Source organism: Nerophis lumbriciformis, linkage group LG27 (genome assembly GCF_033978685.3).
Source record: "Nerophis lumbriciformis linkage group LG27, RoL_Nlum_v2.1, whole genome shotgun sequence".
NCBI classification, from domain to species: Eukaryota; Metazoa; Chordata; class Actinopteri; order Syngnathiformes; family Syngnathidae; genus Nerophis; species Nerophis lumbriciformis.
This window is the reverse complement of record NC_084574.2, coordinates 18877962-18896564: the sequence shown is the minus strand read 5'-3', so window position 1 is coordinate 18896564 and position 18603 is coordinate 18877962. Positions and strand designations below refer to the sequence as shown.

The window sequence follows — 18603 nt, the reverse complement described above, 5'->3', positions numbered from 1 at the left end:
AAAGAACATTACAAATAGAAGCTAGTGTTTGAGGGAGGTGCTAAATCACACAAATCTTACTTGTGATTGGCTATTGGATGGACGTGTACTACTGAAGTCAGAGTATCTTTTTTTCTTCTGCGTGCATATGCAGGATAGGAAGTTGTAGTACTCCTCTCTCACCTGCAAAGGGCAGCAGACAACCATGGCGAATAAATTGTCTGTCTATGGACTTGAACAGAGAGACGTCTCACCTGCTTGGATAGAAGGCAGTGCATGATGAAGACCAGAGCTCCCTGGAAGCTGTTCAAGATGGTGAAGAAGTATTCTGCCACAATGTGGCCCTTCTTAAACAGAAAGGCTCCAAACACCCACATGAGTCCCAGAATGCACATCTGGGCTATGGCTGTCACCGTGAAGGTTCTGCAAAGCACAGAAGAGAGTGACAGGAAGGTTGGCATGAGTGATATCTGATATAATTTGGCTTAGAAATTAGATATCAGATCATACTGGTATCGGATAAGGCAGCGTTTCTTAACCATAAAGCCGTGGCCTATTGTTGGGCCGCGAGCACCCCGTAGACCAGACCTGAGCAAATTAAGGGCCAGGGGCCGCATGTTAAGCTTTGCAATCTGGCCCGCCGGACATTCCCAAATATTTTTTTTAGATCTTTAAGATCGAAACTATAGCTGCCATTATGATGTGCAGTGATGTTTTTCAAATGACCTTGAACTATACAAAGTATTTCAATGGTTTGAATCTGCGACTTGTCCAGGGTGTACCCCGCCTTCCGCCCGATTGTAGCTGAGATAGGCTCCAGCGCCCCCGCGACCCCAAAGGGAATAAGCGGTAGAAAATGGATGGATGGATGGAATCTGCGCTTTTGCATGATATACTAGTTACTATGGTAATCTATTTAGTTACTATGTTACTATGGTCATCTACGGCTCAGCAGCTCAGACGAGGCACCAAGCAGTGTGGGTGGGGAGTGTTTCCACAGTGGCCAGCCTGAAATGCGGGTGTCAGGGACAGACGCGGAAGGGAATTTTTACAACAAAGTTCTAAAGCTTAGTGATACATCAGATTGTTAATGTTGTTGTTTTTTACCCTTCGCGTTCATATTTCACTGTTTGTTGCATTTTGTTGCGTTTCGCTTGATCGTAAAATATGTCGAGTGGGGGTGTGACGTTCATATGTTGTCAATATTCAGTGTTTTATCGTTCATAGTTAATATTGTAAATCCCACATTCTTTATTTTCATGTACATTCTGGGTTCTCATTCAGTAAAAAAACATTTAAATTCCATTCCGTTTTTTAAGGCAGTCTGTCATAACGTTTTTAGCATTCAGACATTATTGTGAGGTTTTGTATTAGTGTTCCTAAAAATAGATAAACTGGCCCCCAGACACATTTTTTTCTCTAAATTTGGCACCCTGAGGCAAAATAATTGCCCAGGCCTGCCATAGACGGCCGCCAAAAAATATTAGTTTTTCAGCCGTGGTCCGTAGTTGTTGTTCAGTTATAATGCATTTGTCCACCACTTGTGGCAGTAACGCCAATATCAAACAAACAGAAGAAGTCTGGCGCTAAGTCATAGAGAAGTTTCTTAAGCGCAAAAATTAGGACTTAATTGGTGAAGCTGTGTTTTCATTTGCACTTAAATTTTATTGACAGCTTATTTAATAAACATATATATTATTATTTTTATTTGAATTTAATTTAGTTACAATGTATGTATTTTAGCACTGGGTAATTGTTTATAAATGTATTTTTCATCAGTTGTTGAGTCCATTGTTTGCCTTTTATTTGATTAGTATTTATTGTTGTAATCAGCCTGACCTAAGCCTTGATAATAATCTTTGTGATTAATGCTTTCGTATCATTTGAAAAGCTTTATCCTGTTAAACTGTAAGTAGATTTGATATAATTATTGAATGTGACAAAAATTAAGAGTAAGATTACTAATTCAGTGTTAATATTTAAGTGGGTACCGGGCCCCGAAATTAAAAAGGTTAAGAACCTCTGGGATAAGGTATGGTCTGGATGATGACATCTTCCAACTGCACCACAGCGCAAGCTAGCTCGCTGAGCTAAGTATGGCTGAGAAGTGGAATTATAAATATGTATTGTATATATGTGATTTGCAATGACTGTTAAGTATTGGTTATGCGAGCGGGGAGTACAAGATGTTTTCCTTCATTATTTAATCTAATATCAAACCTCATGACAAATCACTCGTAGTCACACGCAGAGTATTTGCAACAAAATAATGAAAATAACCTACTTATTTTCATTATTTTGCTGCGAAATGGTGGTACTGAAAACAACAAACCAGCTACACGCAGGTATCTAATTTCACTAATTGTATTCATTTTCACTTTCAGACGTTACACTTTATTTTGTTCAAACAGAAAAGTGCAGCTTTCCAAAATGTAATTATATTATCATTTGTGAATTTAATCTAGACACTAATCTGTCTTTCTTGTTACACAGTAGAACATACTATTTTACTCTATTTTTTATGGCGTGTCAAATGGGACAAATTCAAATAAATAAGTCTTTAAATAATGACTTAAATGTATCATTAATTAATTATAATTGGAATCCAATATATAAATGTGCTATTTTGTCATTAATGTAAAAGTATATATATTTGTATAACTTAATCATTTATTTCAATATTAAATTAATTATTTAATTAACACATGATACCATTATTTCATGATTTATTGTTTTATTAAATTATTTCATGAACCAGCGCTTCATGAATTTATTTATCTGTCAAACTCAGCCGTCAAAGTCAGTGGGCGGGTCCTAAGACCTGATTGGTTGCCCAGCTTGTCTGTTGAACTCTTCCACCAGAGAAGCAAAGCTGTACTGCTCCTTGGTCGGGAAGTGCGGAAATAACTCCGACAACTTCAATAAATTCCACACACTCCACAAGGTTTAAAATATCAACCACTTACTCCTGAAAAAGCGTGAGTATATTCTCCTTAACCGCCATGTTTTGAACCACTTCCAAAAGTTTCAGGCTTTCAGACCAAAGCAATTATTGGACTGGAGCCGTGTTAGCACTGCCCACTGACTTTGTTGGCTGAGTTTGACAGATAAAATAAATGCATGAAGCACTGACACACAGGTTCATGAAATAATTAAATAACTAATTAAATTATAAAATAATTATTTAATTCATAAAATAATTAAATTGGGAAATACAGTATGAGATTAAATTACGAAATAATGAAATCAATACTTAATTAAATGACTAAATGATTAATTAAATACTGAAATAGTTACTTAATTACTTAATATTTTACATCAATGTTTACACTTAAAATAAAATACTGACATTTAATAACACATTTATAAATTTCATTCTAATTATAATAATTATGGGCAAATTTAAGTAATTATGTTTATTTAATATGTTTATTTAATTGTAGATTTGTTTTAATATTGATGTTCATTAAAACTCATTTACCATGAATTGAATATGGAATATGTACTGTACTGTGCAATCTACTAATAAAAGTTTCAATCAATCAATCAAAACTCTGGGATTTTTGTGGCACTTAGAAACTTGCACTAACACATTAAAAAAAGAGAGCAGAATTAAATGCCAACTAAAACAAAACATAATTAAACCACTTCAATAAATCTTAACAGGCAGCCTGCATTGAGAGAAAAGCCTATCTTCTAATTAACCATGTCGGTGTGTATTATGTATAATTCAAAGTATGTACAGTGTGTAATAGTCGCTCGTGTTGCAAAACTGCAAATGCAAAAAGAGGTGCTCACTGACTTTATTTTGTTCAGCTTGCTGAGGTCGGGGTTGAGGCTGGAAAACTTCTGGGCCAGCTTCCAAACAGTGACGATGAAAAAGAAGACATTGAGGAAGATGATGACGCACACGGGACCATAGAAGCTCCAGATGAGGCCGTCTTGGAGGGACAGCCAGCAGCTGCAGTGGGGAGACGGGAAACTAAACTCCCACTCAAACACAAACGTTTGTAGTTTTCTGCACACACTCACAGATCCTTAGTGCCGTATCCTTTGGGTCTGATGATGGCAGACACTATGACGATAACCAAGGGTGTCCCGTAGCCGAAGAGGAATAAGTAGAGGGGCCTGATGGTGACGTTGAAGACCAGGACCACCATCCGATACAGCTGCACACCCTCTAGTAGCATCCATGCAAACACTCCCAAGAAGAAAAAATGGAGCATGGCGGCAATAAACCTGCAGCCGCCCTGTAATGCAACATAAACACACGATGAGCGGAAGTTCCATGGTGAGCAGAGGAATGAAAGGACTCTTGCTGTGTTTATACGAGGCCAACCAACCTTATAAAGACAACATTTTGAATCAAGACAGTGAAGCATTGCTTTTTCAACTTTGCCATCAGATAACCGCAACACTATCTTAGGACAAGATTCTGAGCGTCCTGGTTTAAAAGCAGTAATCATCTTAGGGAATGTTTACGATGACCATGATGGGATGGTTCAGAAAAGTTTAAAATACAGACGATAGATGCCTTCACAGACCAACAAGATGTGTGTGAAGCATGGTATTAGGCATGCTGTAACATACACACTTTGTCGGAATACAGTATAAGCACTGTAATGTATTTGCACTGTCTGTAGCAGTGCTGCGTTCTGTTGTGCACACTCTTGAGAAAAAAATTGAGGTAGACAATCATTGTTGTTTTAGGCTTAGACTAGTTGTTGCAACTTAACTGTCAATTTCATAAATTTGTACTTTAAAGCGTTGTGTTTTTACCACAAAAAATAAATAAATTCATATACGCAAAGAAAAGGCTGTTTTTGCATTCATTGTATTTTCCAGACTATAGGCTGCTACTTTTTTCCAACGCTTTGAACTGTGGCTTATAAAACGGTGCGGCTAATTTATAGATTTTTCGCCCATAATGTTTTGTATTTTAACAAATAGTTTTCATATTACACCGACAGAGACACTGAAAAGGTGTGTTACTGTTTGTGCTATGGCGCCATCTTTTGGACGAGTTCACGCGCTGCAAGGGCTGCGTGTTGAAACTGTTCTTCTTGTTTCATGCCTTGAACCGGAAATATATCCGTCCATAGCGTTGCTGCTCGAAAGTATTCTTCATTCATCACTCCAAGCAACGTTTGTAAGTTTTACAGTATAACTAAAACTATTCATAATTACTAAACCGTCACATGTGGGATGTCTGTTGAAGTGTTTACATGCATATTTGTGTGCGCTATCATAGTGTAATCAAGCTAGCGTCGTTAGCATTAGTGGATATGCTAACACATGTGTCTGTGTCAGTATCATTAACTTACAATGACATTCTTTTTGTATTGATTCAGTTTCATAAATTCACCAAAACGCTACTGTCGAGTCTGTTTAGCTGATAGGAGAGATAGCTTCCGCAGGTAGTGGGTCCATGAAGATGACTTCTGTTTTGTTTGATCAGCCACTTTACAGGCACCGTTTGAAAACAATTAAGGTATGTAAATAAACATTTACAAAATATTTCGTACTAGGATATATTTGCGGCTAATATATGTAAAACATTTTATTTCTTTTGGCTTAGATAACGGTACGCTCTACAGTCCGGTAAATACAGTATTTTTCATTTGGTTTAGGTTTTATTTATATACTTATTTATGCATTTATGGATTCAAACCAGGCCGGCCCTACGTAGGGGTACATTTTAACATACCCACAAAATATATACGATATTACAAGTTGACAAAATTATTGGCGGAGAAATCCCCTGAAAAGGAGACAAATTTGACCCATCCTCATGTTCACCCCCTGGGAGGTGAGGGGAGCAGTAAGCAGCAGCGGTGGCCGTGCTAGGCAATCATTTGGTGAGTTAACCCCCAATTCCAACCCTTGATGCTGAGTGCCAAACAGGGAGGCAATGGGTCCCATTTTTATAGTCTTTAGTATGACTCGGCCGGGGTTTGAACTCACGACATTCCAGTCTCAAAGCGGACACTCTAACCACAAGGCCACTGAGCAGGTAAAGTCTGTGCATACACAGACACACACACCCCTCCTCTCAGCCCTCAGTAAACCAGTGTCAACAAATAAAAAACGAGACGAAAAGTTGTCAGAAACATAATCCAGTCATATTTAATTGCGTCTTGTAAATGGGTGGCACAAGTTTGGAATATATCCAATTACAGTTCTTTAACACCGTACAATATGCAAAAAGAGGGTGAGGGTTAGCGACAAAGGAGAGCCAATCAGATTCTTTCATTCTGAGATGAGGAAGTTGAATTTCTCACTGGCGGCGGCGGGGCCAAAACAAAAAGGTGTGGATTTAATGTGATCGACATCGTAATATGTGAACACCTGGGAGAAAGTGAAGCGGACACATTTAATTTTTGACGCTGTATGATGCCATCAGCAGGCGAGCCATTGATCGGGACAGCCACACAACTAAGTTAAAGCTGTGTGTATTTGCTGCTTCAGGTGTTCTGTCGAAATGAATTGCTTGTCGAAAAGAGCAATCAGTTGCTATTCCTGTTTAAACGATGACGAAAACGAAAGTGTGGGCTACCACTATTTGTGTTTATGTAAACTCCCCCACGCTGTAATTTGATTTGATTTGATTTAGATTTATTGGTCCTAGTTGGGGAAATTCATTTTCGCTGCCGTACATTTAAACAATAGACATTACACATCACGAACAAAAATAACAAAAAGACATCATACATGACCAACACATTTACAGGCTTGTCAGACAGGTCGGCCGGGCCTGCTGTTTAGGGTGGCTATAGCTGCAGGGATAAGGCTTTTCCCGAGGCGGGCCCTCCGGAATTTGATAGTTCTGTACCTGCGCCCTGATGGTAGTGGGATGATGTATTGGTGTAGTGGGTGAGTCATATCCTGGACTATTGTGTTTGCCAGTCGAATGATGGACCTGTGGTTTAGATCTGAAATGTTGGGTGTAGGTAGGCCGATGATTTTAGCTCCTATGTTTGTAATGCGTGTGAGTTTGGTCCGGTTGGTTACAGAAAGCATGGTGAAAAAAAGTGTCTACTGTAATTGTCAACATGCTTTGCTTTCTGTCTGTTAATATACAATGTGAACTTCCTCACGCTGCAAGTGATTACTGGTCAGAGAACAAAATTTAATAGATAACATCTAAAAGAAAAAGGGGAACTGGTTATGTGGTACCGTAAAACACAACTTGAAAAAAAAAAATACTACGTCAAGAGTGCAGACAGTGTTAAGTTTCTGCGTGTGTGTGCGTGCATGCGAATGCTGAAATTTTAAAGGCATGATTCAGCTGACCTGCTGATCAGTGGCCTTGTGCTTAGAGTGTCCGCCCTGAGATCGGTAGGTTGTGAGTTCAAACCCCGGCCGAGTCATACCAAAGACTACACAAATGGGACCCATTACCTCCCTGCTTGGCACTCAGCATCAACGGTTGGAATTGGGGGTTAAATCACCAAAATGATTCCCGAGCGCGACCACCTGCTCACTGCTCCCCTCACCTCCCAGGGGGTGGAACAAGGGGATGGGTCAAATGCAGAGGGTAATTTCACCACACCTAGTGTGTGTGTGTGACCATTTGTAGTACTTTAACTTAATAAACTAGTTTTAGGAGAATGTTTTAGTATTATTCATAATACTACTGTACCTTTCAACTTTGCAAATATTAACTATTGTGTTTAAAGTCCTACTAAAGGTAGTATTCAGTTTAAGTATTAGGTCATCAAGTAAAGATAAATATTGTGATGGTTGATAAAATGTGGATGAAGGACACTTTATTTAATTTATTTATTTTTTAGTTTCCCTCGTGAAATATTGCCACCTTATTGTGGTTAAGAGCTACCAGTAGGAACTTAATCTTCAGGTGGGACTCCAAAGTTGAACAGGTGTGATGGTAGAGGCCTGACAAAGTGCTCTTCTCCAGGTTGGAGTTGGACACATTGGTTCTGATTTATTTAAGGTTAGTGTGTACTAAATCACGTGCAAACTTGATAGCACACGCAAAGCTGATCTACTAAACGTGTGCAAAGTGGACTGTTTCTCCTAAGTGAGCAGAATAAGGCGTGCAATTCATTTTGCGTCTCTGTCGTCATTAATATGCAAAATATATGCTGATCATTAAAGTGCCCACAATACTAGGAGGAGAATATGCAATGTACAGTAGATGCACTGCCCAACCGCTTCTAAAATGGCCATAAAGAGTGGTAGATGTCTTCTGCATGCTTGAATACACAGCAAAATGCCACATGATAACATGGATTTGCAGTAAATGAAAGTGTCTCCGAGGTGATGTCCCGTTTAGTACATGCAAAATCCTCATTTAAATAAGGCGGTCTGCACCACTTTACAATTGCACATGCAGTCTTAGTAAATCACACGCAACACACCAGTACATGCTATATTATAGATTGCTCATACTGTTTAGTGCATGGTATTTGGATCTTAGTAAATTAGGCCCATATATTAGCTAACAGCCAAATTCTATGAAGAAACCAACGTTACTACTGTATTAGCAAGAGAAAAGAGTGATTGAGCATGATGGAGCAGCATGTACACATGATGTCCCCTTCACATTTCTGACTGCTACCTCATATATGCCTGCCCAGGGTTAGGGTTAGGGTTAACCCTAACCCTGGTTCAAACACATAAGAAGAGGAACAAATAAGCTCTGATTCAGACAAGTTAAAATTGAGCAAGTGTAGGCATGGAATTTTCCTCAATGTAAGTAGTAAAACATGTTCAAAGCACAATAAACCATTATCATTACTAAGAGTGTTTATTCAAACGCCACATTTCCATTCCCTTAGCTGTCTGCAGGGGACATTCGATTTTAATTATCTTCAAAGCCAAACAGGACATAAAAGTCGCTTAGTCTTTGAAGGGCGTAAAAACATTTTGGGATTCATGTTTTTTTACTTTTTGGATGGAAATTTTTTGCAATAAATTTCAGTCCTAAACAAAAATATCAAACATACAGTCGTGGTCAAAAGTTTACATACACTTTTAAAGAACATGTCATGGCTGTCTTAAGTTTCCAATCATTTCTACAACTCTTATTTTTTTGTGATAGAGTGATTGGAGCACATATTTGTTGGTCACAAAAAACATTCATGAAGTTTGTTTCTTTTATTAATTTATTATGGGTCTACTGAAAATGTGAGAAAATCTGCTGGGTCAAAAGTATACATACAGCAATGTTAATATTTGGTTACATGTCCCTTGGCAAGTTTCACTGCAATAAGGCGCTTTTGGCAAGCTTCTGGTTGAATTGTTGACCACTCCCCTTGACAAAATTGGTGCAGTTCAGCTAAATCTGTTGGATTTCTGACTTGGGCTTGTTTTTTCAGCATTGTCCACGTTCTCAATCACAGTTGGGTGTTCCAATAGGACAATGACCCCAAACACACGTCAAAAGTGGTAAAGGAATGGCTAAATCAGGGTAGAATTAAGATTTTAGAATAGCCTTCCCAAAGTCCTGACTTAAACCCCATTGAGAACATGTGGAGTAGAGTTGTAGAAATTATTGGAAACTCAAGACAGCCATGACATTATGTTCTTTACAAGTGTATGTAAACTTTTGACCACGACTGTATACAGGTAAAAGCCAGTAAATTAGAATATTTTGAAAAACTTGATTTATTTCAGTAATTGCATTCAAAAGGTGTAACTTGTACATTATATTTATTCATTGCACACAGACTGATGCATTCAAATGTTTATTTCATTTAATTTTGATGATTTGAAGTGGCAACAAATGAAAATCCAAAATTCCATGTGTCACAAAATTAGAATATTACTTAAGGCTAATACAAAAAAGGGATTTTTAGAAATGTTGACCAACTGAAAAGTATGAAAATGAAAAATATGAGCATGTACAATACTCAATACTTGGTTGGAGCTCCTTTTGCCTCAATTACTGCGTTAATGCGGCGTGGCATGGAGTCGATGAGTTTCTGGCACTGCTCAGGTGTTATGAGAGCCCAGGTTGCTCTGATAGTGGCCTTCAACTCTTCTGCGTTTTTGGGTCTGGCATTCTGCATCTTCCTTTTCACAATACCCCACAGATTTTCTATGGGGCTAAGGTCAGGGGAGTTGGCGGGCCAATTTAGAACAGAAATACCATGGTCCGTAAACCAGGCACGGGTAGATTTTCACTGATGGTGGAAACTTTACACTAGACTTCAGGCAACGTGGATCCTGTGCCTCTCCTGTCTTCCTCCAGACTCTGGGACCTCGATTTCCAAAGGAAATGCAAAATTTGCATGGTTGGGTGATGGTTTGGGGTGCCATGTCATCTGCTGGTGTCGGTCCACTCTGTTTCCTGAGATCCAGGGTCAACGCAGCCGTCTACCAGCAAGTTTTAGAGCACTTCATGCTTCCTGCTGCTGACCTGCTCTATGGAGATGGAGATTTCAAGTTCCAACAGGACTTGGCGCCTGCACACAGCGCAAAATCTACCCGTGCCTGGTTTACGGACCATGGTATTTCTGTTCTAAATTGGCCCGCCAACTCCCCTGACCTTAGCCCCATAGAAAATCTGTGGGGTATTGTGAAAAGGAAGATGCAGAATGCCAGACTCAAAAACGCAGAAGAGTTGAAGGCCACTATCAGAGCAACCTGGGCTCTCATAACACCTGAGCAGTGCCAGAATCTCATCGACTCCATGCCACGCCGCATTAACGCAGTAATTGAGGCAAAAGGAGCTCCAACCAAGTATTGAGTATTGTACATGCTCATATTTTTCATTTTCATACTTTTCAGTTGGCCAACATTTCTAAAAATCCCTTTTTTGTATTAGCCTTAAGTAATATTCTAATTTTGTGACACACGGAATTTTGGATTTTCATTTGTTGCCACTTCAAATCATCAAAATTAAATGAAATAAACATTTGAATGCATCAGTTTGTGTGCAATGAATAAATATAATGTACAAGTTACACCTTTTGAATGCAATTACTGAAATAAATCAAGTTTTTCAAAATATTCTAATTTACTGGCTTTTACCTGTATATATATATATTTTTTTTTTTATGTTGACCCTTCTGACAGCCTTTTGATCAGATATTGCCAAAAGTTTAGATTAGTAAAATAACTCATGTCATGCAAATTTTACTAATTGATAACTGTGACATCATTTGATCAAAAGACATTCAAACATGCACCTGGGGATAGGTTTATTGGCAACACAAAATTGGCCCTAGTGTGTGAATGTGAGTGTGAATGTTGTCTGTCTATCTGTGTTAGCGACTTGTCCAGGGTGTACCCCGCCTTCTGCCCGAATGCAGCTTGGATAGGCTCCAGCCAACCCCGCGACCCCGAGAGGGACAAGTGGCAGAAAATCGATGGATGGATGGGGAAAAAAAACATTACACGTTTGGTATTTTTGTTTATGTCTACAGTTGATTGAGAGACTTAAGCAAAAAAGTTTAAAAAAAAAAATAAATGTTTATGCCTTTAGAAAAACTGACGTTGCCTTTGGGATATTGTAGAATAATTACCAGTATATCACACACTTGTCAAAGAATTGGACATTGATATTTTTAAATTTGACAGAAAAAAAACCCACCTAGGAAAAATCATGTATAATGGAGGAACACAACAAAAAATATGGTCAGATTACAGCGCAAATTTACTGCAAGGACAAAAAAGAGATAATAATGAATAAATCTTAATGTAAGTGATGAACATCAACTTTAAGCTTCGTCGTCGAACTACATGCTAAGAACATCAAATCGATCCTATTGGTATTTTTACACAAAGTCCTTGTTAAAAATCAATAAAGAGCTCCTTTGATGTCCCAGTTGGGTGATGCTGACTCAGTATGTCAACGCTCCATGGAAACAAAGTCACTATCTGTTTAGACAAACGTACCTCGGGTTTTGTTTGGGAAATGCCAGCCAGGAAGATGAGGTCAGCGATGAAGAGGCAGATACAGAGATGCAGATGGATGGTTGTGCGGGTCCCATGAATAGAGCGGCAAAACTTAAACGTCAGGATGCAAATGCTCAGACAAAGCAGGGACACAATCAGGCCAGTCTTCGTTATCAACAGGAGTGCAAAGTTTTGCTAGAGGAGAAAACATTGAATCTTTATTATGTGAAATCATTTCACTTAGTTTTTTGTGTGTGTTTCTTGCTAAACGCGGGCCGAACAATCAAAGATTTTGAAAGGACTCTTTTACGCGCACAATAAGTACTAAATTGGCAACATAGTATCAAATAGTAATTGGTAATCAATTCTCAGGGTTTACTTTTAGTCGTTCAAAAAGTCACATCACTCAACTTCACAAATAAACGTCATGCAACATCGGCGAAGCATTTTATGGAGTTACAACTGGTGTTTACAGGAAGTAAGCACCGCCCTGGCCATACTTGAATGCCATTAACTTTGCGCTGCACAGCAGTGAAAAACACCCACCTGTGTGTGTGTTTGCATGAGAACATACTGGGACTTCCTGTAAAATAAAGCTTTATAGCTTGTTGTTTGTATTTTTATTAGTGCTGTCAAATAATATATTTTTCAATCGGATAAATCACTCTTTTGAATTTGGATTAATCGTTGGATTTATCACAGGAAATTACTTGCTTGCATAATTTAAATTAACTTCAAAAAAGGCCCCGATGAAAAAGATACAAATGCAATTTTATTGTCATAATATCACCCTGCAACATTTTAAATGTGTTACTGAATGCACTTAATTTATTTGAGCAAGACTAAGTAACAGTTTCATCTATAGTCCAGTCAGGGTTTATTTTGAAGTGAAATTTGCCTCCGGTTGGAGTCTCCTCACTCATCTTTGCACAGACGTATGCATTGACCTGATCACTAACCATATAACAAGCTGTTCCGCCTTTCAGGTAACCATCCACTGTCACAGTAAATGAGAGCAGTCTAAATAAATTGTGTGATGAATCTGTATATGTACATGATTAATGCAACAAAAAAAGGGAATAAACACACAAGTTAACTTGACAGCCCTAATGTTATACTAAATACTGGATTATCATGTTTATTAAACTTTCCCCTTCAGTTTGGTATAAAATTAATATGCAGACTGAAATCATGGACAAAAATAATTAGGAATTAAGTAAAATCATTATTCATCTATTACTCAGTGCTCATGCAACAATTGCGTAAAATATCCTTTTTTGACACGGAAAAGTTGTGGATAGCAACAGATCATTCATATTCTGACTAAACAAGCTTGTTGAGTTGAAATAAGCTATGAAAATGAATGTGACCAAAGTTATTAGCTCTCGGCCATGTTTGTTTTGTAAAAGTAGCTTTCACAAGAAACAAGGTTGTTGTCTATTCTACACAAAGTTGTGTGACTTCTAAGGAAATTGCTTGTCTTGAACTAAAAACGTCAGGTACTACAATCTCTAACCTTATCAGTGTAATCTAATTATTAAAGGGCAGGGATTCTATTAAAGAACTTTCTCTCAATAAGTGTAGTTCTGGAAAACAGTAATTGAATATAGGGTTACTTGTTTTAGTTTTTTTTTTAAATTAGAATACACTCAGTATTTTAAGTATTTAATGTGTCCTTACTCAATAGGGCGGATGTGCCCCACCTAAAACTTAATAAGTAAATTAAAAAGCAGTATTTATGCTAACGTTTTGTGATTTGTGTTATGAAAAGTACTTCTGTTAAAACAAATAAGCTAGTGAAGTAGTAATTCAAGCCTTTTGTATAGCATTGTAGAAAAACATTGAATATGATTATGTACGGTCAGGCTCAAAATGATTCATACTTTAATAATATTTTCTATTTGTATTTTAGCTATGTGGGTATCTATAGTTACTTAGTGTTCGTCATTTACTTACATCCACAGGATAGAGAGCCATCAGCACAGCAAAGCTGCTGAGATGTTCACATTGACACACAGTGTGAGTAGCATTGGAGCGTTGTCGATGGCAACCATCTGTGGACCAGGCGCCTCGGTCATTCCAGTATACACAGATGTAGCTCGCCTCAGATTGGTCCTACGCCACAACAACAAAACCATTGTAATGGAAAATACTTGGTACTGCATCGCCTTAAAGTAGGACAAACCTGGAGATGTCTGAGCGTGAGGACGACCGGGTGGCTCAGGTTCTGAGTGGATGGGTTGGACACCACAACTGACACTACTCGGGAAAAGATTTTGAAAGTCGGTTCAGTACCATCTTTTTCGAAACCTTGGAGCTGGTCAAAGGAGCGGTTTACAGATCTCTCCAGGTTCTTGTAGCTCAACAAGGCCGCCATAGCAAAGCCTAGAAGGCGAAAACCACAAACGAGATCACACAGAGAGATTAGATAAATTTGTTTTGTCATAATTCTGTTCTGGGTAAAGTGTGAGCTGAAGCCTATCACAACACACCTGCTGTTGACTAGCACTTGCTACAAATAAAGAGCTTATTCAACTTCATGATGTTAATCTGTAGTCACCGTATTTATGGCAGGTAACTTGCTGCCACCTATAAAGATGTTAATAAAGTTGTACTTTTGAGATGAGAGCTGTCTCTCGACAAATTGTTGTGCTTTAAGCAAAAACTTGAGTTACAAGCTTACCTGTCGTTAGTTGGCGTAGCAAATAACAAAGTTAACCTCGTATGGTCTGCCCAAAACAGCTGATCTTACTCGCTAGCATTACCTTATGGCTTTAGATCGACATAACTCTGTTTTCTAACCATGGAAAGAAAGAAATTGAGTGTAAAGGACAGTGCTGAGAAGAAAAAGAAGAAGAGGAAGAAGAAGAAGAGAACGATATTTGTTGAGTTAAAGTAATGAATCATCAACAACAACCAACTTGGTGAAGCAGTTTGAGCATATCACTGCTAGTCTGAATCATACTGAAGCAGAATGAGTCTAACGCCAACCAAGGATGTTAAAATAATATCTCAACAGTTGACATTTATCCATGAAAATATGAAGAAGTTGCTGATGGTGTGTTTGACGGCGAAGCAGCTGGAAGGAAATACCACAAAAATCCACTTGAAAAGAGGAAATACCACAAAAATCCACTTGAAAAGAGGAAATACCACAAAAATCCACTTTTCAAGGTAAATGCTGTACAATGACAATAATAATAATAATAATAATAATAATAATAACAATAATAATAATGGATTAGATTGATATGTTATTACATCACTTCATAGTTGTTAATACTACATTGTATTGTATTGGTTTTCATACAATATACGTATCTTAAAAGTTTGTTTTTCTTTTTAAAAAGCATGTTACTTTTTTAAATTGTGCTGCTTGGGGGTCTAAGTACCAATCTATTGTTTTCAGTTCCTCTCAACAGGAGAAGTTGATTTTTATCTCAAAAAATGGGAAATTTCCCAAGAAAACAGGTAAAAATGAGGGATTTTAATTTTAATAACTAATCACCTTTAAATCAATCGCCATCCGTTCTGACACATTTATGCAGCAGTTTGTGGATTTACAGTTCTTTCCAGTCACTAATAAGCGTTTCTCCAAACTCTAAACACAATTAGCACAGCATCGGTCTTTTGTGGCCATACCAGTCACACATTTCATATCGTTTTCACACAAAATGCAGTCAGTGAACTATTTTCCACAATGCTTACATTTTCTTAACAGACAAGCTATACCTCCCAACAAAATTATGGATTGTTTGTGTGATATTTACAAATGTTAACACACACCATCCCACAATAGCAAAACAATATTCCAAACCTTAGACACAGTACAAAAACATCTGCTTATGCAATGATAACAGTTTAAAAACAATATACCTCAGCTGATAATAAAGAAACAATTGAATAATAGACACAGCTGATTTATGTTGGGTAATTTGGGCCAACCAAAGCCAATTTCCATTCTGGCTTACACTCAGTAGCAGTGGTCAGGAGGACTTTGTACTTTGAGGAGTGATGTTTTTGGAAACATTTTGGAAAAAGACAAACACTGTAATGTCTGGACGAGGGAGAGTGAGAGCAAGTGGCCAAGGGAGAAGAGCAGGCCCAAGGAAAGGGCAACGTTGCGGTGTAGTTTTTGTAACGCCAACAATAGGCAGTATTTTGAAACCTGGTGTACTTTGACTGCATGTACCCTGTGAAGTGAAAACAGGTGTTATTCATTAAACAGAATAATTTCATTCTGAGTCAGTTTTCCAGTGTTTTGGTAAAGTTAGTGTGTGCAGAAAAAGATGTTATGATATTTAACAAAATGTGTTTTTGCGAAGACAATTATCCATTTGGCCAACAAAGTGTGAGTCTCTGTAAAGATTTTAGAAAAAGTATCTGAAGTATGGTTAAGCGCTTGTTAGCGATTGAAAAAAACTGTAATACAATATAGGGATTCCTTGTGAGGAACCCTGAAATATTGCAAAAATGAAACTAAAAACAATTATAGGCTCCTTGACGTAGCTTTAAGTTGAGACATTTCACGTGATTTTGCCCTTGATGTTACAAAAAGTATAAGGAAGTGTGAGCAGCTGCTTGCTCTTCTTTAGGTCCATATAATAAGTCTTCTATTTGTAAATACAATTACACAAAGTTTGGATTTTTGGCAGAGATGTCCTTTCTGTCGTCTTAATGTTCCTCCATCTTTTTCGTATTGTTAATTTGATTGAACATGATCCTTGCATGAGCCCTTCGGTGACGGTTGTCAGGGATTGTCTAGTACACCGATTGCTGCAGTTGAAGCAGCAACTTTGTGGAGTGGTCTCAGGCAAACCATCTGCTCCTTAATGTGGACAAGACCTAGGAACTGGTCATCGACTTCAAGAAGAAAATGACCTCTGTGGAGCCCATCAAAATCCAGGGCCCGGGAAGTGGCAGTAGTGGGGCAGTACAAGTACCTGGGAGTCCACTTGAACAGCAGACTGGACTGGAAGGACAGCAGCAAAGCTGTATACAAGAAGGGCATGAGCAGACTCTTTTTCCTGAGGAAGCTTAGGTCCTTTAATGTGTGCTGCAAGCTGTTGGAGATCTTTTTTCAGTCTGTTGTGGCCAGTGCCCTGTACTTTGCAGTGGTTTGTTGGGGGAGCAGCACCAGCAAAAGGGACTCAAACCGGATTGATAAACTGATCCAGAAAGCCAGGCAAACTATTGGCACACAGTTGGAGGCTTTTGTGTCAGTGAGGGACAGGAGGACACTGGACAAACTGCTGGCCATCATGGACAATCCTACCCACCCACTCTACCAGACAATTGAGGGACAGCAGAGTTCATACTCCAACAGGCTCCTTCAGCTTCGTTCCCACAGTGTTCGATTGAAGAACTCTTTCATTCCGCACTCCATCCAGCTGTATAATCACTCGCCATACAGCAATAGATGATATCTGCCTATTACCTGACATCTTCTATGTTAGCTAACTCTCTTTGTTTATAATGTATATTTTCTGCTGGGTCTACTCTGTATTTTATGCTGCCCTTTTTTTTTTTTTTTTTTTTTTGCTGCAGCTGTTACATATACTGTAATATTGTACATGGCAATTGGGATTTGTTATATATTATATATAAATATAATAATATATCAGTATATATTATATACTGTATATATAATATGTAAATATTACATATATGTTATATTTTATATTGCTACTATGGTACATTTTTAGTCTACTTAAACCTGCATTATCCTTTCCATCCTTACCAGTGTTTCCCACACATTCATTTATTTGTGGCGGCCCGCCACGAAAGAATTACGTCCGCCACAAATGGATTTTTCGGCTTTTGACTCGCTCGACCGCTCATAAAAGCAATGGGACTCTGTCTGTGAATGTTGCTTGTAGTTACAACTCCGGTGCAGTAGGTGGCGGTAGCCTACTATGCATTGTAACTCCGCCAATAGAACTTAATTCACCTGGTGGGCCAGAAGAAGAAGAAGAAGAAGACGAAGAAGAAGACGAAGAAGACGACGAAGTAAAAAAAGAACAGACCGACCGGATCAAAATACGAGGGTAATATAGGTTATAGGTAGATAGGTTATAGCTGCATCGCTCGCGGCTCGTCATATATTTAACGTTAATCCGCGATTTCACCGAGCGTTTCACTGACGGTGAGCAGCCTGACGCTGCTTCATTAACACCGCCGCTGTTTGACTCGGGGGCCGGGGCAGACGCACGTAGTAACAGTCACCTGTTTTCATACCGACGAGCTAACGTGTCCAGGTTATAACCCTGTTGTCAATAAACACACGTGGACTGAAGCTAAATTGTCCACTGTCCACTGCAGCATGTGAATGCGATGAAAAGAATAAAATCTGAGCCAACCAGCTGTTAAAATGTTGTCCAGGTTAATGTTTTGGCCATTAAAGGCCCTTCATTTCAAGATTTCAACTGTGATCGGGCTTTAAACAGGTGGCTGACCAGTTCAGATGGGTGTAACTGCTACTGGTCAAATAATGTGAAATAGCATTTAATTTTACATGTATGCAATGCCATTTAAATGTATTTATAGATAATAATAATAATAATAACAATAATAATAAATACTGTGTAGTGTTGTAAATAGTCAACGGGAAGGATTTTAGTAAGATAAAAGCCATGAGCACTACACAGCCAGAAAAAAACCTAGACAGGACAAGTAAAAATATTGGGGCAAGTAGATTTGAGAAGTCGGGCAAGTAGAAAACAACCTTAACGTTGAACCCTGCATGTGTTGAGCTGCTGC

General features: G+C 38.4%; 1 protein-coding gene across 2 annotated transcripts in view; it reads right to left on the bottom strand.

The window, feature by feature from the left end:
• Positions 1–18603, bottom strand: part of LOC133624654 (adhesion G protein-coupled receptor E5-like) — a 51714-nt gene that overhangs the window by 4266 nt on the left and 28845 nt on the right. For both annotated transcript variants that reach the window (XR_012051250.1, XM_061988425.2), the window contains exons 10-16: positions 14030–14229; positions 13801–13959; positions 11845–12039; positions 4012–4229; positions 3782–3940; positions 234–402; positions 61–162 (exon numbers count right to left, since the gene is read on the bottom strand). Coding sequence is in view for 1 of the 2 variants with exons in the window: in XM_061988425.2 (XP_061844409.2) it covers positions 61–162; positions 234–402; positions 3782–3940; positions 4012–4229; positions 11845–12039; positions 13801–13959; positions 14030–14229 (1202 nt within the window). In the remaining variant the exon portion in view is untranslated. The remainder of the gene's footprint in view (positions 1–60; positions 163–233; positions 403–3781; positions 3941–4011; positions 4230–11844; positions 12040–13800; positions 13960–14029; positions 14230–18603) is intronic.